The following is a 24,440-nucleotide window of genomic DNA, read 5'->3' on the forward strand; positions in this document are numbered from 1 at the left end:
AGCTTTGTGATGAACTTCAATATGCAGGGGATGGAAAAGACCATTCCTGAAGTATTTGCAATGCTGAAATCAGCAGAGGTAGAAGTCAAAAAGGAACATCAAGTGTTGATGGTGAATAAAACCACTAAGTTCAAGAAGGGCAAGGGTAAGAAAGCCTTCAAGAAGGACGGCAAGGGAGTTGCCGCGCCCGGCAAGCAAGCTGCCGGGAAGAAGCCAAAGAATGGACCCAAGCCCGAGACTGAGTGCTTTTATTGCAAGGGAAGTGGTCACTGGAAGCGGAACTGCCCCAAATACTTAGCGGACAAGAAGGCCGGCATCATGAAAGGTATATGTGATATACATGTAATTGATGTGTACCTTACCAGTACTCGTAGTAGCTCCTGGGTATTTGATACCGGTGCGGTTGCTCACATTTGTAACTCAAAGCAGGAGCTGCGGAATAAGCGGAGACTGGCGAAGGACGAGGTGACGATGCGCGTCGGGAATGGTTCCAAGGTCGATGTGATCGCCGTCGGCACGCTACCTCTACATTTACCTACGGGATTAGTTTTGAACCTCAATAATTGTTATTTAGTGCCAAGTTTGAGCATGAACATTGTATCAGGATCTCGTTTAATACGAGATGGCTACTCATTTAAATCCGAGAATAATGGTTGTTCTATTTATATGAGAGATATGTTTTATGGTCATGCTCCGATGGTGAATGGTTTATTCTTAATGAATCTCGAGCGTATTGCTACACATGTTCATAGTGTGAGTACCAAAAGATGTAAGGTTGATAATGATAGTCCCACATACTTGTGGCACTGCCGCCTTGGTCACATAGGTGTCAATGAAGGAAATATGCCCTAGAGGCAATAATAAAGTTATTATTTATTTCCTTATAATCATGATAAATGTTTATTATTCATGCTAGAATTGTATTTACCGGAAACATAATACATGTGTGAATACATAGACAAACAGAGTGTCACTAGTATGCCTCTACTTGACTAGCTCGTTAATCAAAGATGGTTATGTTTCCTAACCATGAACAATGAGTTGTTATTTGATTAACGAGGTCACATCATTAGTAGAATGATCTGATTGACATGACCCATTCCATTAGCTTAGCACCCGATCGTTTAGTATGTTGCTATTGCTTTCTTCATGACTTATACATGTTCCTATGACTATGAGATTATGCAACTCCCGTTTACCGGAGGAACACTTTGGGTACTACCAAACGTCACAACGTAACTGGGTGATTATAAAGGAGTACTACAGGTGTCTCCAATGGTCGATGTTGGGTTGGCGTATTTCGAGATTAGGATTTGTCACTCCGATTGTCGGAGAGGTATCTCTGGGCCCTCTCGGTAATACACATCACATAAGCCTTGCAAGCATTACAACTAATATGTTAATTGTGAGATGATGTGTTACGGAACGAGTAAAGAGACTTGCCGGTAACGAGATTGAACTAGGTATTGGATACCGACGATCGAATCTCGGGCAAGTAACATACCGATGACAAAGGGAACAACGTATGTTGTTATGCGGTCTGACTGATAAAGATCTTCGTAGAATATGTAGGAGCCAATATGGGCATCCAGGTCCCGCTATTGGTTATTGACCAGAGACGTGTCTCGGTCATGTCTACATTGTTCTCGAACCCGTAGGGTCCGCACGCTTAAGGTTACGATGACAGTTATATTATGAGTTTATGCATTTTGATGTACCGAAGGTTGTTCGGAGTCCCGGATGTGATCACGGACATGACGAGGAGTCTCGAAATGGTCGAGACGTAAAGATTGATATATTGGAAGCCTATATTTGGATATCGGAAGTGTTCCGGGTGAAATCGGGATTTTACCGGAATACCGGGAGGGTTACCGGAACCCCCCGGGAGCTATTTGGGCCATAGTGGGCCTTAGTGGAAAAGAGAAGGGGCTGCCCTAGATGGGCTGCGCGCCCCCCCTTCCCCTAGTCCTATTAGGACTAGGAGAGGTGGCCGGTGAAGGAAATATGCCCTAGAGACAATAATAAAGTTATTATTTATTTCCTTATTTCATGATAAATGTTTATTATTCATGCTAGAATTGTATTAACCGGAAACATAATACATGTGTGAATACATAGACAAACAAAGTGTCACTAGTATGCCTCTACTTGACTAGCTCGTTAATCAAAGATGGTTATGTTTCCTAACCATGAACAATGAGTTGTTATTTGATTAACGAGGTCACATCATTAGTAGAATGATCTGATTGACATGACCCATTCCATTAGCTTAGCACCCGATCGTTTAGTATGTTGCTATTGCTTTCTTCATGACTTATACATGTTCCTATGACTATGAGATTATGCAACTCCCGTTTACCGGAGGAAAACTTTGGGTACTACCAAACGTCACAACGTAACTGGGTGATTATAAAGGAGTACTACAGGTGTCTCCAATGGTCGATGTTGGGTTGGCGTATTTCGAGATTAGGATTTGTCACTCCGATTGTCGGAGAGGTATCTCTGGGCCCTCTCGGTAATACACATCACATAAGCCTTGCAAGCATTACAACTAATATGTTAGTTGTAAGATGATGTATTACGGAACGAGTAAAGAGACTTGCCGGTAACGAGATTGAACTAGGTATTGGATACCGACGATCGAATCTCGGGCAAGTAACATACCGATGACAAAGGGAACAACGTATATTGTTATGCGGTCTGACCGATAAAGATCTTCGTAGAATATGTAGGAGCCAATATGGGCATCCAGGTCCCGCTATTGGTTATTGACCGGAGACGTGTCTCGGTCATGTCTACATTGTTCTCGAACCCGTAGGGTCCGCACGCTTAAGGTTACGATGACAGTTATATTATGAGTTTATGCATTTTGATGTACCGAAGGTTGTTCGGAGTCCCGGATGTGATCACGGACATGACGAGGAGTCTCGAAATGGTCGATACATAAAGATTGATATATTGGAAGTCTATGTTTGGACATCGGAAGTGTTCCGGGTGAAATCGGGATTTTACCGGGTTACCGGGAGGTTACCGGAACCCCCCGGGAGCCATATGGGCCATCATGGGCCTTAGTGGAAAGGAGAAAGGGGCAGCCCAAGGGGGCTGCGCGCCTCCCCCCTTCCCCTAGTCCTATTAGGACTAGGAGAGGTGGCCGGCCAGCCCTCTCCCTCTTTCCCCCTTGGGAATCCTAGTTGGAATAGGATTGGGGGGGGGAGTCCTACTCCCGGTAGGAGTAGGACTCCTCCTGCGCCACCTCCTCCTGGCCGGCGCCTCCTCCCCCCCTTGGCTCCTTTATATACGGAGGCAGGGGAACCTCTAAACACACAAGTTGACACAAGTTGATCCACGTGATCAATTCCTTAGCCGTGTGCGGTGCCCCCTGCCATCATATTCCTCGATAATACTGTAGCGGAGTTTAGGCGAAGCCCTGCTGCTGTAGTTCATCAAGATCGTCACCACGCCGTTGTGCTGACGAAACTCTTCCCTGACACTTTGCTGGATCGGAGTCCGGGGATCGTCATCGAGCTGAACGTGTGCTCGAACTCGGAGGTGCCGTAGTTTCGGTGCTTGATCGGTTGGATCGTGAAGACGTACGACTACTTCCTCTACGTCGTGTCATCGCTTCCGCAGTCGGTCTGCGTTGGGTACGTAGACAACACTCTCCTCTCGTTGCTATGCATCACATGATCCTGTGTGCGCGTAGGAAAATTTTTGAAATTACTACGAAACCCAACAGTGGTATCAGAGCCAGGTTATTGATGTTGATGTTATATGCACGAGTAGAACACAAGTGAGTTGTGGACGATACAAGTCATACTGCCTACCAGCATGTCATATTTTGGTTCGGCGGTATTGTTGGACGAGACGACCCAGACCAACCTTACGCGTACGCTTACGCGAGACCGGTTCCCTCGACGTGCTTTGCACAGAGATGGCTTGCGGGCGACTGTCTCTCCAACTTTAGTTGAACCAAGTATGGCTACGCCTGGTCCTTGCGAAGGTTAAAACGGAGTCTATTTGACAAACTATCGTTGTGGTTTTGATGCGTAGGTGAGATTGGTTCTTACTTAAGCCCGTAGCAGCCACGTAAAAAATTGCAACAACAAAGTAGAGGACGTCTAACTTGTTTTTGCAGGGCATGTTGTGATGTGATATGGTCAAGGCATGATGCTGAATTTTATTGTATGAGATGATCATGTTTTGTAACCAAGTTATCGGCAACTGGCAGGAGCCATATGGTTGTCGCTTTATTGTATGCAATGCAATCGCGATGTAATGCTTAACTTTATTACTAAACGGTAGTGATAGTCGTGAAAGCATAAGATTGGCGAGACGACAACGATGCTACGATGGAGATCAAGGTGTCGCGCCGGTGACGATGGTGATCATGACGGTGCTTCGGAGATGGAGATCACAAGCGCGAGATGATGATGGCCATATCATATCACTTATATTGATTGCATGTGATGTTTATCTTTTTATGCATCTTATCTTGCTTTAATTGACGGTAGCATTATAAGATGATCTCTCATTAAATTATCAAGAAGTGTTCTCCCTGAGTATGCACCGTTGCCAAAGTTCGTCGTGCCCAGACACCACGTGATGATCGGGTGTGATAAGCTCTACGTCCATCTACAACGGGTGCAAGCCAGTTTTTGCACACGCAGAATACTCAGGTTAAACTTGACGAGCCTAGCATATGCAGATATGGCCTCGGAACACGGAGACCGAAAGGTCGAGCGTGAATCATATAGTAGATATGATCAACATAACGATGTTCACCATTGAAAACTACTCCATCTCACGTGATGATCGGTTATGGTTTAGTTGATTTGGATCACGTAATCACTTAGAGGATTAGAGGGATGTCTATCTAAGTGGGAGTTCTTAAGTAATATGATTAATTGAACTTAAATTTATCATGAACTTAGTACCTGATAGTATCTTGCTTGTTTATGTTGATTGTAGATAGATGGCTCGTGCTGCTGTTCCGTTGAATTTTAATGTGTTCCTTGAGAAAGCAAAGTTGAAAGATGATGGTAGCAATTACACGGACTGGGTCCGTAACTTGAGGATTATCCTCATTGCTGCACAGAAAAATTACGTCCTGGAAGCACCGCTGGGTGCCAGGCCTGCTGCTGGAGCAACGCCAGATGTTATGAACGTCTGGCAGAGCAAAGCTGATGACTACTCGATAGTTCAGTGTGCCATGCTTTACGGCTTAGAATCGGGACTTCAACGACGTTTTGAACGTCATGGAGCATATGAGATGTTCCAGGAGTTGAAGTTAATATTTCAAGCAAATGCCCGGATTGAGAGATATGAAGTCTCCAATAAGTTCTATAGCTGCAAGATGGAGGAGAACAGTTCTGTCAGTGAGCATATACTCAAAATGTCTAGGTATAATAATCACTTGATTCAATTGGGAGTTAATCTTCCGGATGATTGCGTCATCGACAGAATTCTCCAATCACTGCCACCAAGCTACAAGAGCTTCGTAATGAACTATAATATGCAAGGGATGAACAAGACTATTCCCGAGCTCTTCGCAATGCTGAAAGCTGCGGAGGTAGAAATCAAGAAGGAGCATCAAGTGTTGATGGTTAACAAGACCACTAGTTTCAAGAAAAAGGGCAAAGGGAAGAAAAAGGGGAACTTCAAGAAGAACGGCAAGCAAGTTGCTGCTCAAGAGAAGAAACCTAAGTCTGGACCTAAGCCTGAAACTGAGTGCTTCTACTGCAAGCAGACTGGTCACTGGAAGCGGAACTGCCCCAAGTATTTGGCGGATAAGAAGGATGGCAAGGTGAACAAAGGTATATGTGATATACATGTTATTGATGTGTACCTTACTAGAGCTCGCAGTAGCACCTGGGTATTTGATACTGGTTCTGTTGCTAATATTTGCAACTCGAAACAGGGACTACAGAATAAGCGGGCACTGGCAAAGGACGAGGGGACGATGCGCGTGGGAAACGGTTCCAAAGTCGATGTGATCGCAGTCGGCACGCTACCTCTACATCTACCTTCGGGATTAATATTAGACCTAAGTAATTGTTATTTGGTGCCAGCGTTGAGCATGAACATTATATCTGGATCTTGTTTAATGCGAGACGGTTATTCATTTAAATCAGAGAATAATGGTTGTTCTATTTATATGAGTAATATCTTTTATGGTCATGCACCCTTGAAGAGTGGTCTATTTTTATTGAATCTCGATAGTAGTAATACACATATTCATAATGTTGAAGCCAAAAGATGCAGAGTTGATAATGAAAGTGCAACTTATTTGTGGCACTGTCGTTTAGGTCATATCGGTATAAAGCGCATGAAGAAACTCCATACCGATGGACTTTTGGAACCACTTGATTATGAATCACTTGGTACTTGCGAATCGTGCCTCTTGGGCAAGATGACTAAAACACCGTTCTCCGGTACTATGGAGAGAGCAACAGATTTGTTGGAAATCATACATACCGATGTATGTGGCCCGATGAATATTGAGGCTCGTGGCGGATATCGTTATTTTCTCACCTTCACAGATGATTTAAGCAGATATGGGTATATTTACTTAATGAAACATAAGTCTGAAACATTTGAAAAGTTCAAAGAATTTCAGAGTGAAGTTGAAAATCATCGTAACAAGAAAATAAAGTTTCTACGATCTGATCGTGGAGGAGAATATTTGAGTTACGAGTTTGGTGTACATTTGAATAACTGTGGAATAGTTTCGCAACTCACGCCACCCGGAACACCACAGCGTAATGGTGTGTCCGAACGTCGTAATCGTACTTTACTAGATATGGTGCGATCTATGATGTCTCTTACTGATTTACCGCTATCATTTTGGGGATATGCTTTAGAGACGGCCGCATTCACGTTAAATAGGGCACCATCAAAATCCGTTGAGACGACGCCTTATGAACTGTGGTTTGGCAAGAAACCAAAGTTGTCGTTTCTTAAAGTTTGGGGCTGCAATGCTTATGTGAAAAAGCTTCAACCTGATAAGCTCGAACCCAAATCGGAGAAATGTGTCTTCATAGGATACCCAAAGGAAACTATTGGGTATACCTTCTATCACAGATCCGAAGGCAAAACATTCGTTGCTAAGAATGGATCATTTCTAGAGAAGGAGTTTCTCTCGAAAGAAGTGAGTGGGAGGAAAGTAGAACTTGACGAGGTCACTGTACCTGCTCCCTTACTGGAAAGTAGTTCATCACAGAAAACTGTTTCAGTGACACCTACACCAGTTAGTGAGGAAGCCAATGATAATGATCATGAAACTTCAGATCAAGATACTACTGAACCGCGTAGATCAACCAGAGTAAGATCCGCACCAGAGTGGTACGGTAATCCTGTTCTGGAGGTCATGCTACTAGATCATGATGAACCTACGAACTATGAAGAAGCGATGGTGAGCCCAGATTCCGTAAAGTGGCTTGAAGCCATGAAATCTGAGATGGGATCCATGTATGAGAACAAAGTATGGACTTTGGTTGACTTGCCCGATGATCGGCAAGCAATTGAGAATAAATGGATTTTTAAGGAGAAGACTGACGCTGATGGTAATGTTACTGTCTACAAAGCTCGACTTGTCGCAAAAGGTTTTCGGCAAGTTCAAGGAATTGACTACGATGAGACCTTCTCACCCGTAGCGATGCTTAAGTCCGTCCGAATCATGTTAGCAATTGCCGCATTTTATGATTATGAAATTTGGCAAATGGATGTCAAAACTGCATTCCTGAATGGATTTCTGGAAGAAGAGTTGTATATGATGCAACCAGAAGGTTTTGTCGATCCAAAAGGAGCTAACAAAGTGTGCAAGCTCCAGCGATCCATTTATGGACTGGTGCAAGCCTCTCGGAGTTGGAATAAACGTTTTGATAGTGTGATCAAAGCATTTGGTTTTATACAGACTTTCGGAGAAGCCTGTATTTACAAGAAAGTGAGTGGGAGCTCTGTAGCATTTCTGATATTATATGTGGATGACATATTACTGATTGGAAATGATATAGAATTTCTGGATAGCATAAAGGGATACTTGAATAAAAGTTTTTCAATGAAAGACCTCGGTGAAGCTGCTTACATATTAGGCATTAAGATCTATAGAGATAGATCAAGACGCTTAATTGGACTTTCACAAAGCACATACCTTGACAAAATTTTGAAGAAGTTCAAAATGGATCAAGCGAAGAAAGGGTTCTTGCCTGTGTTACAAGGTGTGAAATTGAGTAAGACTCAATGCCCGACCACTGCAGAACATAGAGAGAATATGAAAGATGTTCCCTATGCATCAGCCATAGGCTCTATCATGTATGCAATGCTGTGTACCAGACCTGATGTGTGCCTTGCTATAAGTTTAGCAGGGAGGTACCAAAGTAATCCAGGAATGGATCACTGGACAGCGGTCAAGAACATCCTGAAATACCTGAAAAGGACTAAGGATATGTTTCTCGTATATGGAAGTGACAAAGAGCTCATCGTAAAAGGTTACGTTGATGCAAGCTTTGACACTGATCCGGACGATTCTAAATCGCAAACCGGATACGTGTTTACATTAAACGGTGGAGCTGTCAGTTGGTGCAGTTCTAAACAAAGCGTCGTAGCGGGATCTACATGTGAAGCGGAATACATAGCTGCTTCGGAAGCAGCAAATGAAGGAGTCTGGATGAAGGAGTTCATATCCGATCTAGGTGTCATACCTAGTGCATCGGGTCCAATGAAAATCTTTTGTGACAATACTGGTGCAATTGCCTTGGCAAAGGAATCCAGATTTCACAAAAAGACCAAACACATCAAGAGACGCTTCAACTCCATCCGGGATCTAGTCCAGGTGGGAGACATAGAGATTTGCAAGATACATACGGATCTGAATGTTGCAGACCTGTTGACTAAGCCTCTTCCACGAGCAAAACATGATCAGCACCAAAGCTCCATGGGTGTTAGATTCATTACAGTGTAATCTAGATTATTGACTCTAGTGCAAGTGGGAGACTGAAGGAAATATGCCCTAGAGGCAATAATAAAGTTATTATTTATTTCCTTATAATCATGATAAATGTTTATTATTCATGCTAGAATTGTATTTACCGGAAACATAATACATGTGTGAATACATAGACAAACAGAGTGTCACTAGTATGCCTCTACTTGACTAGCTCGTTAATCAAAGATGGTTATGTTTCCTAACCATGAACAATGAGTTGTTATTTGATTAACGAGGTCACATCATTAGTAGAATGATCTGATTGACATGACCCATTCCATTAGCTTAGCACCCGATCGTTTAGTATGTTGCTATTGCTTTCTTCATGACTTATACATGTTCCTATGACTATGAGATTATGCAACTCCCGTTTACCGGAGGAACACTTTGGGTACTACCAAACGTCACAACGTAACTGGGTGATTATAAAGGAGAACTACAGGTGTCTCCAATGGTCGATGTTGGGTTGGCGTATTTCGAGATTAGGATTTGTCACTCCGATTGTCGGAGAGGTATCTCTGGGCCCTCTCGGTAATACACATCACATAAGCCTTGCAAGCATTACAACTAATATGTTAGTTGTGAGATGATGTATTACGGAACGAGTAAAGAGACTTGCCGGTAACGAGATTGAACTAGGTATTGGATACCGACGATCGAATCTCGGGCAAGTAACATACCGATGACAAAGGGAACAACGTATGTTGTTATGCGGTCTGACCGATAAAGATCTTCGTAGAATATGTAGGAGCCAATATGGGCATCCAGGTCCCGCTATTGGTTATTGACCGGAGACGTGTCTCGGTCATGTCTACATTGTTCTCGAACCCGTAGGGTCCGCACGCTTAAGGTTACGATGACAGTTATATTATGAGTTTATGCATTTTGATGTACCGAAGATTGTTCAGAGTCCCGGATGTGATCACGGACATGACGAGGAGTCTCGAAATGGTCGAGACATAAAGATTGATATATTGGAAGTCTATGTTTGGACATCGGAAGTGTTCCGGGTGAAATCGGGATTTTACCGGGTTACCGGGAGGTTACCGGAACCCCCCGGGAGCCATATGGGCCATCATGGGCCTTAGTGGAAAGGAGAAAGGGGCAGCCCAAGGGGGCTGCGCGCCTCCCCCCTTCCCCTAGTCCTATTAGGACTAGGAGAGGTGGCCGGCCACCCCTCTCCCTCTTTCCCCCTTGGGAATCCTAGTTGGAATAGGATTGGGGGGGGGGAGTCCTACTCCCGGTAGGAGTAGGACTCCTCCTGCGCCACCTCCTCCTGGCCGGCGCCTCCTCCCCCCCTTGGCTCCTTTATATACGGAGGCAGGGGCACCTCTAAACACACAAGTTGACACAAGTTGATCCACGTGATCAATTCCTTAGCCGTGTGCGGTGCCCCCTGCCACCATATTCCTCGATAATACTGTAGCGGAGTTTAGGCGAAGCCCTGCTGCTGTAGTTCATCAAGATCGTCACCACGCCGTTGTGCTGACGAAACTCTTCCTCGACACTTTGCTGGATCGGAGTCCGGGGATCGTCATCGAGCTGAACGTGTGCTCGAACTCGGAGGTGCCGTAGTTTCGGTGCTTGATCGGTTGGATCGTGAAGACGTACGACTACTTCCTCTACGTCGTGTCATCGCTTCCGCAGTCGGTCTGTGTTGGGTACGTAGACAACACTCTCCTCTCGTTGCTATGCATCACATGATCTTGTGTGCGCGTAGGAAATTTTTTGAAATTACTACGAAACCCAACAGTCAAACGCATGAAGAAGCTCCATACTGATGGACTTTTAGAGTCTCTTGATTACGAATCATTTGACACGTGCGAACCATGCCTCATGGGTAAAATGACCAAGACTCCGTTCTCAGGAACAATGGAGCGAGCAACCAACTTATTGGAAATCATACATACTGATGTGTGCGGTCCAATGAGTGTTGAGGCTCGCGGTGGCTATCGTTATGTTCTCACCCTCACTGATGACTTGAGTAGATATGGGTATGTCTACTTAATGAAACACAAGTCTGAGACCTTTGAAAAGTTCAAGGAATTTCAGAGTGAGGTTGAGAATCAACGTGACAGAAAAATCAAGTTCCTGCGATCAGATCGTGGAGGAGAATACTTGAGTCACGAATTTGGCACACACTTAAGAAAATGTGGAATAGTTTTACAACTCACGCCGCCTGGAACACCTCAGCGTAATGGTGTGTCCGAACGTCGTAATCGCACTCTATTGGATATGGTGCGATCTATGATGTCTCTTACCGATTTACCGCTATCATTTTGGGGCTATGCTTTAGAGACTGCCGCATTCACATTAAATAGGGCTCCGTCGAAATCCGTTGAGACGACACCGTATGAATTATGGTTTGGGAAGAAACCTAAGCTGTCGTTTCTAAAAGTTTGGGGATGCGATGCTTATGTCAAGAAACTTCAACCTGAAAAGCTCGAACCCAAGTCGGAAAAATGCGTCTTCATAGGATACCCTAAAGAAACTATTGGGTATACCTTCTACCTCAGATCCGAAGGCAAGATCTTTGTTGCCAAGAATGGATCCTTTCTAGAGAAAGAGTTTCTCTCAAAAGAAGTAAGTGGGAGGAAAGTAGAACTTGATGAAGTATTACCTCTTGAACCGGAAAAGGGCGCAACTCAAGAAAATGTTCCTCAGGTGCCTGCACCGACTAGAGAGGAAGTTAATGATGATGATCAAGATACTTCTGATCAAGCTCCTACTGAAACTCGTAGGTCCACAAGGACACGTTCCGCACCAGAGTGGTACGGCAACCCTGTCTTGGAAATCATGTTGTTAGACAATGGTGAACCTTCGAACTATGAAGAAGCGATGGCGGGCCCGGATTCCGACAAATGGCTGGAAGCCATGAAATCCGAGATAGGATCCATGTATGAAAACGAAGTATGGACTTTGACTGACTTGCCCGTAGAGCGGCGAGCCATAGAAAATAAATGGATCTTTAAGAAGAAGACAGACGCGGATGGTAATGTGACCATCTATAAAGCTCGGCTTGTCGCTAAGGGTTATCGACAAGTTCAAGGGGTTGACTACGATGAGACTTTCTCGCCGGTAGCAAAGCTAAAGTCTATCCGAATCATGTTAGCAATTGCCGCATTCTATGATTATGAGATATGGCAAATGGACGTCAAAACGGCATTCCTTAATGGTTTCCTTAAGGAAGAATTGTATATGATGCAGCCGGAAGGTTTTGTCGATCCTAAGAATACTAACAAGGTGTGCAAGCTCCAACGCTCGATTTATGGGCTGGTGCAAGCATCTCGGAGTTGGAACATTCGCTTGGATGAGATGATCAAAGCGTTTGGGTTTACGCAGACTTATGGAGAAGCCTGTGTTTACAAGAAAGTGAGTGGGAGCTCTGTAGCATTTCTCATATTATATGTAGATGACATACTTTTGATGGGAAATGATATAGAACTCTTGGACAGCATTAAGGCCTACTTGAATAAGAGTTTTTTCAATGAAGGACCTTGGAGAAGTTGCTTATATATTAGGCATCAAGATCTATAGAGATAGATCGAGACGCCTCATAGGTCTTTCACAAAGCACATACCTTGATAAGATATTGAAGAAGTTTAATATGGATCAGTCTAAGAAGGGGTTCTTACATGTGTTACAAGGTGTGAAATTGAGCTCAGCTCAATGTCCGACCACGGCAGAAGATATAGAAGAGATGAGTGTCATCCCCTATGCCTCAGCCATAGGTTCTATTATGTATGCCATGCTGTGTACCAGACCTGATGTAAACCTTGCCGTAAGTTTGGTAGGAAGGTACCAAAGTAATCCCGGCAAGGAACACTGGACAGCGGTCAAGAATATCCTGAAGTACCTGAAAAGGACTAAGGAAATGTTTCTCGTTTATGGAGGTGACAAAGAGCTCGTCGTAAAGGGTTACGTCGACGCTAGCTTCGACACAGATCTGGATGACTCCAAGTCACAAACCGGATACGTGTATATTTTGAATGGTGGGACAGTAAGCTGGTACAGTTGCAAGCAGAACGTCGTGGCGGGATCTACATGTGAAGCGGAGTACATGGCAACCTCGGAGGCAGCGCATGAAGCAATTTGGGTGAAGGAGTTCATCACCGACCTAGGAGTCATACCCAATGCGTCGGGGCCGATCAAGCTCTTCTGTGACAACACTGGAGCTATTGCACTTGCCAAGGAGCCCAGGTTTCACAAGAAGACAAGGCACATCAAGCGTCGCTTCAACTCCATTCGTGAAAATGTTCAAGATGGAGACATAGATATTTGTAAAGTACATACGGACCTGAATGTAGCAGATCCGTTGACTAAACCTCTCCCTAGAGCAAAACATGATCAACACCAGAATTCCATGGGTGTTCGATTCATCACAATGTAACTAGATCATTGACTCTAGTGCAAGTGGGAGACTGTTGGAAATATGCCCTAGAGGCAATAATAAAAGGATTATTATTATATTTCCTTGTTCATGATAATTGTCTTTATTCATGCTATAATTGTGTTATCCAAAAATCGTAATACATGTGTGAATAATAGACACCAACATGTCCCTAGTAAGCCTCTAGTTGGCTAGCTCGTTGATCAACAGATAGTCATGGTTTCCTGACTATGGACATTGGATGTCATTGATAACGAGATCACATCATTAGGAGAATGATGTGATGGACAAGACCCAATCCTAAACATAGCACAAGATCGTATAGTTCCTTTGCTAGAGTTTTCCAATGTCAAGTATCCTTTCCTTAGACCATGAGATCGTGTAACTCCCGGATACCGTAGGAGTGCTTTGGGTGTACCAAACGTCACAACGTAACTGGGTGACTATAAAGGTATACTACGGGTATCTCCGAAAGTGTCTGTTGGGTTGACATGGATCAAGACTGGGATTTGTCACTCCGTATGACGGAGAGGTATCACTGGGCCCACTCGGTAATGCATCATCATAATGAGCTCAAAGTGACCAAGTGTCTGGTCACGGGATCATGCATTACGGTACGAGTAAAGTGACTTGCCGGTAACGAGATTGAACGAGGTATTGGGATACCGACGATCGAATCTCGGGCAAGTAACATACCGATTGACGAAGGGAATTGTATACGGGGTTGCTTGAATCCTCGACATCGTGGTTCATCCGATGAGATCATCGAGGAGCATGTGGGAGCCAACATGGGTATCCAGATCCCGTTGTTGGTTATTGACCGGAGAGCGATCTCGGTCATGTCTACATGTCTCCCGAACCCGTAGGGTCTACACACTTAAGGTTCGGTGACGCTAGGGTTGTAGGGATATGTATATGCAGTAACCCGAATGTTGTTCGGAGTCCCGGATAAGATCCCGGACGTCACGAGGAGTTCCGGAATGGTCCGGAGGTAAAGATTTATATATGGGAAGTCTTGTTTTGGTCGCCGGAAAGGTTTCGCGCATTATCGGTATTGTACCGGGAGTGCCGAAAGGGGTCCGGGGGTCCACCAAGGGGGTCCACCTACCCCGGGGGGGCACATGGGTTGTAGGGGTGTGCGCCTTGGCCTGTATGGGCCAAGGGCACCAGCCCCAAGAGGCCCATGCGCCAAGAGATAAGGGAAAGGAAGAGTCCTAAAGGGGGAAGGCACCTCCTAGGTGCCTTGGGAAGGATGGACTCCTCCCTGACCGCACCCTTCCTTGGAGGAAGGGCCAAGGCTGCGCCCCCTCTCCCTTGGCCCTATATATAGTGGGGGGAAGGGAGGGCAGCCGCACCTAAGCCCTGGCGCCTCCCTCTCCCTCTCCAACACCTCCTCCTCCTCCGTAGAGCTTGGCGAAGCCCTGACGGAGTACTGCAGCTTCACCACCACCACGCCGTCGTGCTGCTGCTGGAGCCATCTTCCTCAACCTCTCCTTCCCCTTGCTAGATCAAGAAGGAGGATACGTCACGCTGATCGTACGTGTGTTGAACGCGGAGATGCCGTCCGTTCGGCGCTAGGATCTCCGGTGATTTGGATCACGTCGAGTACGCCTTCCTCATCCCCGTTCTTTGAACGCTTCCGTGCGTGATCTACAAAGGTATGTAGATGCAATCCGATCACTCGTTGCTAGATGAACTCCTAGATGGATCTTGGTGAAACCGTAGGAATTTTTTTTGTTTTCTGCAACGTTCCCCAACACCCATGTCCGTCCTTATGAGGCCCGCCATCTTCCAAGTTCTACCCTCAGAAAGGTACCTACGAACTAGTCTAGTAAGTGAAGGGGAGTCCCCGTCGAAGACAATCCCATTGCGATGCTTCCATAGCTCCCAAAGAGCGAGAATGATGATAGCTCTCACATCCTTATCCGGCATTCCCTCAATAGCCTTGTTGAGCAGCCAGTCCGGCAGTGTGTCGTCCGGTGTAGGGGTCCATCCTGGCTTGCCCAACGTTGTGCAAATCTGGAACCAGAATCCTCTGGAGAAAGCACATTGCAGCATGATATGGTTCATTGTTTCCTCCTCTTGGTCGCAAAGTGGGCAAGTGTCCTGGTGCGGCATGCCCCTCCTGGCCAAACGATCGGAAGTCCAGCAGCGGTTGCGAACAGCAAGCCATAGGAAGAATCGGCATTGCAGGGGGGCACGGTTCTTCCATGTCAACGCGTCCGTCGGGGCTACCTTTCGACCCATGAACTTGGCCACGTACACTGAGCGGGCAGAATATCTCCCATTGCGCTCCCACGCCCAGGTGATCGTGTCCGGTACTCCCTCCCGGAGTTGCACCGCGTCCACACGAGTCCACAGCTCCATGAATTCCCTGATCGCCGGTCCGTCCATGTCAGGGCCAACCTCATGTGCCCAGGATCCGCTTGTTATCGCCTCACTGACATGGAGCCGCTTCCGAATGTGTTTAGGGATGCAGGGGTGGATGTTTGGGGCAATTTCCTCGATCCTAAGTCCATCAAGCCACCTGTCCTCCCAAAACAAAGCGTCACTGCCATCACCAATCGTCATGTGCATTGCCGCATTGCATAACTGTCTGGCTTCTTTCGATATTGGCATTGTGAACTCGCTCCATGGCCTCGAGCTGTCGGTCCGAGCTAGCCACGGCCACCTGGCCTGCATGGTCGTGCTCATCCAATTTATATCCGGCACGCCTAGACCACCGACCCACTTAGGGGTACAGACCGCCGGCCATGCCACCGCACAGTTGCCCCCGTTCGCTTCGGCTTTGCCACACTAGAGGAATCCTCTTAGAATTTTGTTAATAGCCTTTATCGTCTTGGCCGGAAGCTCGAACGCCAACATCGCATGGATTGGCATCGCCGACAGGACAGACTTGACGAGGAGCAGCCGGCCGCTCTTCAGCAGAGCAGATGCACGCCATGTGGGCAGGCTTGCCGCGATGTGATCGACAAGTCCTTGGAGCTGCATCGTGGATTGCCGGCGGATGGTCAACGGGAGGCCGAGGTACTTTATCGGGAACCGGCCAATGGAGCAACCAAGGATGTTCGTGACCATATCCATCTGTGCCTGCGAGCATCTGATCGGGAGGGCCGCGCTTTTCGTCAGGTTGACGCGGAGCCCCGAGGCAGCAGCAAAAATATCTAGGATCAAAGAGCATGTCGGTAGGTCCATCCGATGTGGCTTGAGAAAGAGCATAACGTCATCCGCAAACATGGAGATTCTAGTCCGTAGGCCTGATGGAGCTAAAGGCGTGAGCAGATGCATCTCTGAAGCTCGCTGAAAGAGACGATGAAGCGGCTCCATGACCAATAGGAAGAGCATGGGCGAAATCGGGTTGCCTTGCCGTAGGCCACACTTGTTGTAGATGGGCATACCCGGCACCCCATTTAGCATGATCCGTGTGGATGAAGTAGCAAGCAATCCACAAACCCATTGTATCCACCTTCGACCAAAGCCCATAGTATGCATAACCTCCAACAAGAACGGCCACTGAACCGAATCAAATGCTTTTGAGATGTCCAACTTGAGGAGCACCGCGGGGTCTCGCAGAGCATGGAGGCGTCGAGTAGTTCCTTGCACAAGCATGAAATTATCATGCAAATACCTTCCCTTGACAAAGGCACTTTGGTGCTTGCCCACCAAGAACGGGAGCTCGTCCACTAGCCTGGTTGCCATTATATTGTCAAAGATCTTGATGACTCCGTGAACCATGCTAACCGGTCTAAAATCCCGCAGCTCATCCGCGCCATCGAACTTCGGCAGCAAAGAAACTAGGGCTTTGTTGATGGCAGGCATGCCCCGAGTGTCACCACGATAAAACACATCCAAAGCCCTCATCAAGTCCAACTTTATGATGCTCCAACAGCTAGCGAAGAACCTGTTGGTGAAGCCATCCGGACCCGGCGACTTGTCCGGTGACAAGGACTTAACCACTTTCTCCACCTCCTCCTCCATGAACGGCAGCTCCAGGTGAGATAGATCACGCGTAGGCAGCCCCAGGTCCTGAAGCCGCAAGGTTGCGCCTCGAGCCTCCACATGGCCCAACAAGTTCTCATAGTAGGAATCCACTTCAACAGCCATTCGATCATGGCCCGTGATCAGTTGCCCGTCCTTCCTTAGGGCGGTAATCATATTCTTCCGCTGTCTTTGCCTCGCGTGCCTGTAAAAGAATTCAATGCTGGCGTCGCCCTCTCGTAGGTGTAGAATCCTGGAGCGCTATCGGGCGATGCCCCTCTCCAACGAGCAGAGCCGAGAAGTTTCCTCTTGAGAGTTTTCCTGAGCTGGAACTCCGCTGTCGAGAGCACTCTGTGGTCTGATGCACTGTCAAGTCTGTAGATGAGTTCCATTGCCATGGCAATGTGAAGCTTAATATTTCTAATCCAACGGTCGCTCCAACCTTGCAGCTTCCTAGCCGTGGCTCTAAGCTTTTTGTCAAGAACAACAAACGGGTTACCAGCAGAGGGCACCGAGTGCCAAGCCGTGGCCACCGTGTCCATGAACCCCTCCGCACGCGGCCAAAAGGCTTCAAACTTGAAACGACGACCCACATAGAGATCAGCATGGAGGTCCAAGAGCATAGGGCAGTGGTCGGAGATCGAAGTACCAAGTGCTTTGAGAAAGCAATTCGGGTGTAAATCATCCCACTCATTGTTGTTGAACACATGATCAATTTTCTCCTTCGTGGCGTTTTCACGCTCATTAGACCAAGTGTACCTCCTGCCACTTAGGTATAGCTCCTTGAGCTCCAGCTGGTTCAAGGTGGTCCTAAAGCGGCCTAGCATCCGCCTGTTGATCAGGTCATTGCTCTTGTCTCTTTAAACTTGATCAAAGCTTGCAAAGTTTGATATAAATAGTTTTCTCTTTAAACTTGATCAAAGCTTGCAAAGTTTGATATACGCACATATCAGAGAGACCGTGAAAAACATATGCCCTTTTCCAGACACAGATGAAAGCGCTATCAACCCTCCCAGCAAAAGGACTTGCCCACAGCTTGCAAGTTTTTATCACTTATACTCCCTCCGTCCGGAAATACTCGTCATCAAAATGGATAGAAAGAGACGTATCTAGGCGTATTTTAGTTCTAGATACATCTCTTTTTATCCATTTTGATAACAAGTATTTTCGGACGGAGGGAGTATGTTCAAAGCCAAACTCCAAAGCTACAAGGCTCGCAATCTATCCTATGCAGCGATAATTGTCCTCTTTAAACTCTGTTTTTGCCTCTATCCCAGGAAAAGCACTGGCCAGTAATAAAGCATTTAGCAGGTCCATCAATTGGTTTCCCTCACAATTAAAACGATCACCGAACAATGCAAAACCTCAAATAAAGAAAAGATGATTTTGTTCGTATAGAAAATAAGTACATCAGTTTTCAATTTTTGTAACAATGTAACCGAGAGACGCCACACATATTACGAAAATCGATTGTACAGGTCCTGTGATCTCTCTCACATCAACATACAAACAAGGAACAAGCAGGCGGCAAAAACTCTGTCGTGCTGCTCTGTTTTTCCAAGGCCAGACACTTCCACAATGCTTTTACGAATGCCAGCTAGGGTAACAATAATTCTACAAAAGTCTGAGCCGTTGTTTCTAGCTGTGCACCTTGAAGCAACTCAATCGTGGGAACAGTTGGATCAGCTCGTCCCGGCTCCTCTTCTGTCGAACAAGGGTACTCGTCAATCAAACAATTCATTTGCAGAAATGATACAGTAAAAAGTGATGGTAACTCGGACTAGAAAACATATGAAATATTGAAGGATAGGGTTGTCTGCACAATAACTATCCTTTATTTACTTTTGAGTTTGATTCATTTTTATTTCCCCCAGTCAGCTTACTCATCCTCTTAAAAGGAGTTTAATGTCTACGAGATGGGAGTGTTTGGCAACAGGATTATCTACAACTTCATATCATGGTCGTTAGTTATGCAAAGACCAAAATACCGTTGTTATTTTTTTTACCTCTTATACACGTTAGTGCCTGGATCACATGAACCAAATTAGCAGGTTCTCACATGAGCACATAATATTTCAGTGCCATGGAAGCGAACTGAATGGGCTTTACCCTAAACAAATCACATGAACAGCTTCAACGTGCTATTTGCCGCGAGCCATCTCCAATGAACTACAATTTCTACAAGCTAATTCAATTAGAACCGCGGTTTGGTACAAGGCACCACCAAGGAAGTAATCTGAGATAGCTAGAATCAATCCCTCCATGCCATGAATAATTATTATCAGTTAGAAGCACTGAATGCTCAGACGCAAATTGAAAAGCTTTGACCTGCAGACCAACTGATATCGCTGCGAGGCAATACTACTTGCCATACTAAGATTAGATGAACAGGGATTTCACAAACTCGCAACTCAATCATGAGATGGATAAGCCGCTCCCTAGACAACTCACAGTAGGAAAACCAGATCTAGACAAAAAAAATCAAGAACATGAGAATTCGCTGGATCGTCCATTGGCTCCTAGATCCACCACCACCTCATACCGCGGAGCTCACAGCAAACCCCAGAGTTCATCGGGTGGAGGTGAAGGCCAGCGAGGAGATCTGCAGGTCAGCGTAGTGTCTCCAAGCCTATCGAGACTCGAGAGTGGAAGACAACAGTGGGGAGATCTGCAGGTCGATGCAACGATCTTCTAGGCGCCACCTCAGGATGAATCTGGTGGATGAGGCGGTTGCCGCTGAGGATGTGGAGGATGACAAAGACAGCAAGAAAGAAGTGGAGAAGGGTTGGGCAACGAGCTAGGCACCAAATGATCTTAGGGAGAAATGCTCGGTTGGTGTGGGGGGTTTTGTCTAGTGGCATTCGGTGGGTAATTTACTCTCAAGTTCAGGGGCGGACTTATAACTGGAGGTGCAGAAAAGAGGTGGAGCAACGTCTTTGCATCTTCACTGAAATGCACTACAGTCTAGAGGCCCGTTCAGCTTAACTCCACCAAAAATATGGAGTTTGGGTGTTTGGCATGACTTCACCTGCTCCCAGCACAGAATCTATCAAGTAGAGAGCTGTCCCAAACACACCCTAAGATTAACCATCAAGCCTATCGCCTAATGTCATTCAGACAGCACAAGGCATATGAGCTAATTAGAAACATGATGTAGAAAATGCAGAAAGAAACTAAATTCTAGTTCTTTTACTAAACTGTACGTTGCTTGGCAGGAATGGATACAGCCAGATAAGGTTTCTCTTATTTGTACGGTCATGGCTTGTGCCATAATCCAATTGGATAATTAACATTATTTTGAATTTAATGGTGTTATGGCAAGCAGAGCTTTGACTTGAAAGCAGAGGACTGGTTGAGGGAAATTACTTTAAATTAGAGCAATAGGTTTCAAGTCCTCACCTTAATACCGGTACAGCCATTTACATCCAGAGTCGTGAGGCTATTTGAACAGGATTTTGACAAAGCCTCGAGGCAGGCATCAGTTACTCCAAGTATTCCAAATAAACTACATACACAAAACAGAATGTGCATAAGCCACAACAAATGCACTATCTTTAGAACAAAATAACCACACATTACCTTAGTAGTTCAAGGGACCGACAACCTTGTGCGATAGCTACCACCCCAACATCAGTAACACGTACGCACCTGTGAGTAGTGATTCCAGAGATAAATCACAGCAACTTCAATTCTTAATTTATTTAGAGAAAGTAAAGTTTGCTCCTGTATTACCAAGATAAATTGAGATATGTCAAACTTCCGCATCTTGATATACTGCTAAGACCGTCGTCAGTTAGGTTCTGGGAACCCTGAATTAGTGAACAAAATAGTTTGATAGTTCAAAATTCGAAGTAGATTTAATAAATAGTTACCTGGGCCCCACATAAGTCTAGAAATGTGAGGTTGGCTAAATATCCAATTTTTGTATAAGCCTTGTCAGTAAAACTGCATGATGTGAAGTAGATTGTTAGATGCTCAAGTTCACTGCAACACAGAATTATCTATCTCAGATATTTTTAATATTACCTTGAAAGGGCATACATGTTCAAGCTTTCAAGAGCAGAGCATTTCTCAAGAACTTTTTGCAATGCATCATCAGTCAACTTAATGCACCTATAAATTCAACACACAGGATATTTAGGTGTGCAAATTGTGTTTCCTGCCCAAGCTCGCCAAGGTTGTAGTAGATGAATGTTCAGAATGAAATGAAAGATGTGGTACTGGCATCTAATCGTTGCTGAAACTACTTCAGTTTTTGAAAACGGAAATCGGGGGCCAATCCCATTACTCAAAAAAAAATCTAATCGTACCTGGTTATGTCCAACTTCTGTAGTCCTTGATAATTATCGGCAACTAGCTGTATTCCTCTATCTGAGATATTCTGTGTACATGTAATATATATCCAATCAGTGGGATAAAAAGCCACGAGAAAGTAGAGGTGGACATGTAAGATGCAATCTACTAATGCTTCATTATCACCCTGTTATGCTCAGCCCAACACTCCCAGTCAAGATGGGTGATAGATATCGTTCGCATCTTTTGTTACAAGCTAAATTATGTTCCTTGACTCCAAAACCCTTAGTTAGACCACCTGCTACTTGATTCCCTGATATTACATGATTTAATTGAATTATACCATCATATAACTTCTCCTTAATAAATAAAGGATCTATCTCCACATACTTGGTTCTGTCGTGTTGGATCGGGTTACTGGTTATGCTTATAGCTGATTTATTATTACACCACACCTTAAAAGGACCTTTTCCCAGCACCTTCATTCTGATAGAGGATTTCTACCCATAATATTTCACCAAGTCCTAGTGACATAGCTCTATACTCTGCTTTGGCCATTGATTTGGACACAACTAATTGCTGTTTGATTCACCATGACACCATGTTTCCCTCCACCAATGCACAATAGCCTAAAGCTGATCTTCTGTCATCAAGACAACTCGCCCAATCGGCATCGCAATAACCATCCATATTAAGATGGCCATTCTTCTTAAACCCCTTCCCAGGACTGCATTTTACATACCGCAAAATAGGCTATACTGCATCCATATGTTCACTCCTAGGATCAAGCATGTATCTGCCTACCACAATTGCGGCATAGGCAATGCCAGGTCTTATATGCCTTAAGTATAGGAGGCCCCCAACAAATCTGGAATCTCTTAGTACATTCTAAGAGATTTGCAGATCCCAAGGTCGATTCTATAGTTCCAACAACAAGTAAGCATGAAACAGGAATGTAATAAATATATCCTCCTGATTCGAGTAAAAGATTAATGTTGCAGATTCCAAAAGAAAATAATAAAGAGAGCACCACCTATCTATAATATTTTGTATTGATTGCATAAATTTAGAATTAACTGCTTAGATTGGCACAACCATAGACAGCCTCATCGTTAGATAAACTGGAAACACTGTCAGCTGAAAAAACATGGTAGAGTAACAATACCTTACAGCCACTCAGATTCAAGTCGATTATCTGCTTGCAGTTCTTCACAATATGTTCAATGCTTGCGTCTGTCAATCTGACCACCCACCCAAAGTCCCATGATTAGAAGTGCAAGTTATGTAAAGTAAAAGGAAACCTACAGCAAGCGATGTACCCAACAATCCAATAGATCGACAGGGCCTGAAGATTAGGACAAAGACTGGTAGCAGCTCCAATCCCTTTATCTGAGATCTTCTGACATGCATTTAGGTTCAGGAGCTCCAACTCTTCTAGTAAGATAGCACCCTGTAAATAATCGCATGTCAAACCAGCTGCAGCTTCTAGTCATAGATAGTACTAGAAATTATGTAATAAAAGGTACAAAGCAGAGAAAATTCCACCGTTTCTTTCAGATGGAGAAAATGCCGGTCCTCGATATCTTGAGCGAATTCAAGGTTCACGACTTTGAGATGACGGTACCTTGCCTACACAAGAACGGAACAGCAGCCCATGTCACAAAATTGCTAGTCAGATCAGACAGGAATGAAATTTGGAATTGTAACAGTGTACTACTACAGTATGTACGGCAAGAGTTGGTCGATGTTATACTCGGTAAATATACAAGGAATGACCATAGAAATAGAATAAAATGTTGTCTGGAAGACTTGGGGAATGGGATTGTGATGATGATGATGATAACCAGTGAAAGCGCGGAAATGAGCCGCTCGCCAGCTTTCTTCGTCTCGTGCAGGTCGAGTACCTGAGAAGTATATCAATTTGGTAATGGTGAGAGAGACGTTTGTGCATCGTAGACTAGAGAAGTTATACTGAATCGAGAAATCATGCGTCAAGCATCAAATAAACTTCTTTTCCGCCCAAATCGGGAGCGCGCAGCGAAGGGGAGATTGCTATCCCTGCGAGAGAAAGCGCGGCAGAAGGAGATGGCCGAGGCGGCTGGATGGATGTGGTACGATACGCACCTCCCAGAGCTTGGGGTTGGCGGCGAGGGCGCGGTGGCACCAGGGGCTGACGGAGAGCAGGGCGCAGGCGTAGCGCTGGGGGAGGCGCGGGCTCACCAGCTCCATCACCCGGGGGACGGTCTCCCGGCACCACGCCTCGTCGGCCGCCGCCGCCGCCGCCGCCATCGCCGAGGTTCGCTGAGGCTGCGGGGAGGGGAGGGGAGGGCGTGATTTTTTTTATTTCTTTATTAGAAGACTGGGCAAGCAAATTTCTCCTTGCCCGGAACGTGAGGCACGAGAGGCCCACAAAGGGTTTATACGTCCACACTCGGGCCTTCGGGAGCCCTTCTAAGAGTCATTTGAGTCTTGGGATGGGCTGCGAGCTTGTCACTTCACGCGCTCTCAACGGTCATCATGTGTCACGCTCTAAACGCTTCATTTAAATTATGTTTCTAGTTTTATTTTTCTGTATGCATTTTTGGCTTTTAGATGATTTTTTTGTTTTTTCAGCTTCTAGATTTTCCTCTGGTTTTTTCCTTAGCTTTTGAGTCGAAAAAATTGTGCGAAAAACCGCGGTTTCTTTTTTCCTTTCGTGAGAGACACGGCCGTGCCTGTCAAAAGGAAAAAAGAACGTATTTTTTCCTTCCGCGACAGGTACGGCTGTGCCTTTCAAAAAGGGAAAAATGTATTTTT

General features: G+C 45.4%; 1 protein-coding gene across 1 annotated transcript; it reads right to left on the reverse strand.

The window, feature by feature from the left end:
- Positions 1–18,719: 18,719 nt before the first annotated feature.
- Positions 18,720–23,964, reverse strand: LOC119266924 (F-box protein At3g58530). Its single transcript, XM_037548199.1, has 12 exons — positions 23,769–23,964; positions 23,489–23,548; positions 23,190–23,273; positions 22,964–23,094; positions 22,810–22,885; positions 21,662–21,732; positions 21,378–21,464; positions 21,224–21,296; positions 21,084–21,151; positions 20,931–20,999; positions 20,751–20,856; positions 18,720–19,055 (listed from the first exon to the last, which is right to left on the reverse strand). The coding sequence occupies exons 1-12, from the start codon at positions 23,931–23,933 to the stop codon at positions 18,990–18,992; spliced, it is 1,056 nt and encodes a 351-aa protein (XP_037404096.1). The 5' UTR covers positions 23,934–23,964; the 3' UTR covers positions 18,720–18,989.
- Between the last annotated feature and the right edge of the window lie 476 nt (positions 23,965–24,440).

The sequence above is a fragment of the Triticum dicoccoides genome, chromosome 3A, assembly GCF_002162155.2.
Source record: "Triticum dicoccoides isolate Atlit2015 ecotype Zavitan chromosome 3A, WEW_v2.0, whole genome shotgun sequence".
In the NCBI taxonomy this organism is placed as follows: domain Eukaryota; kingdom Viridiplantae; phylum Streptophyta; class Magnoliopsida; order Poales; family Poaceae; genus Triticum; species Triticum dicoccoides.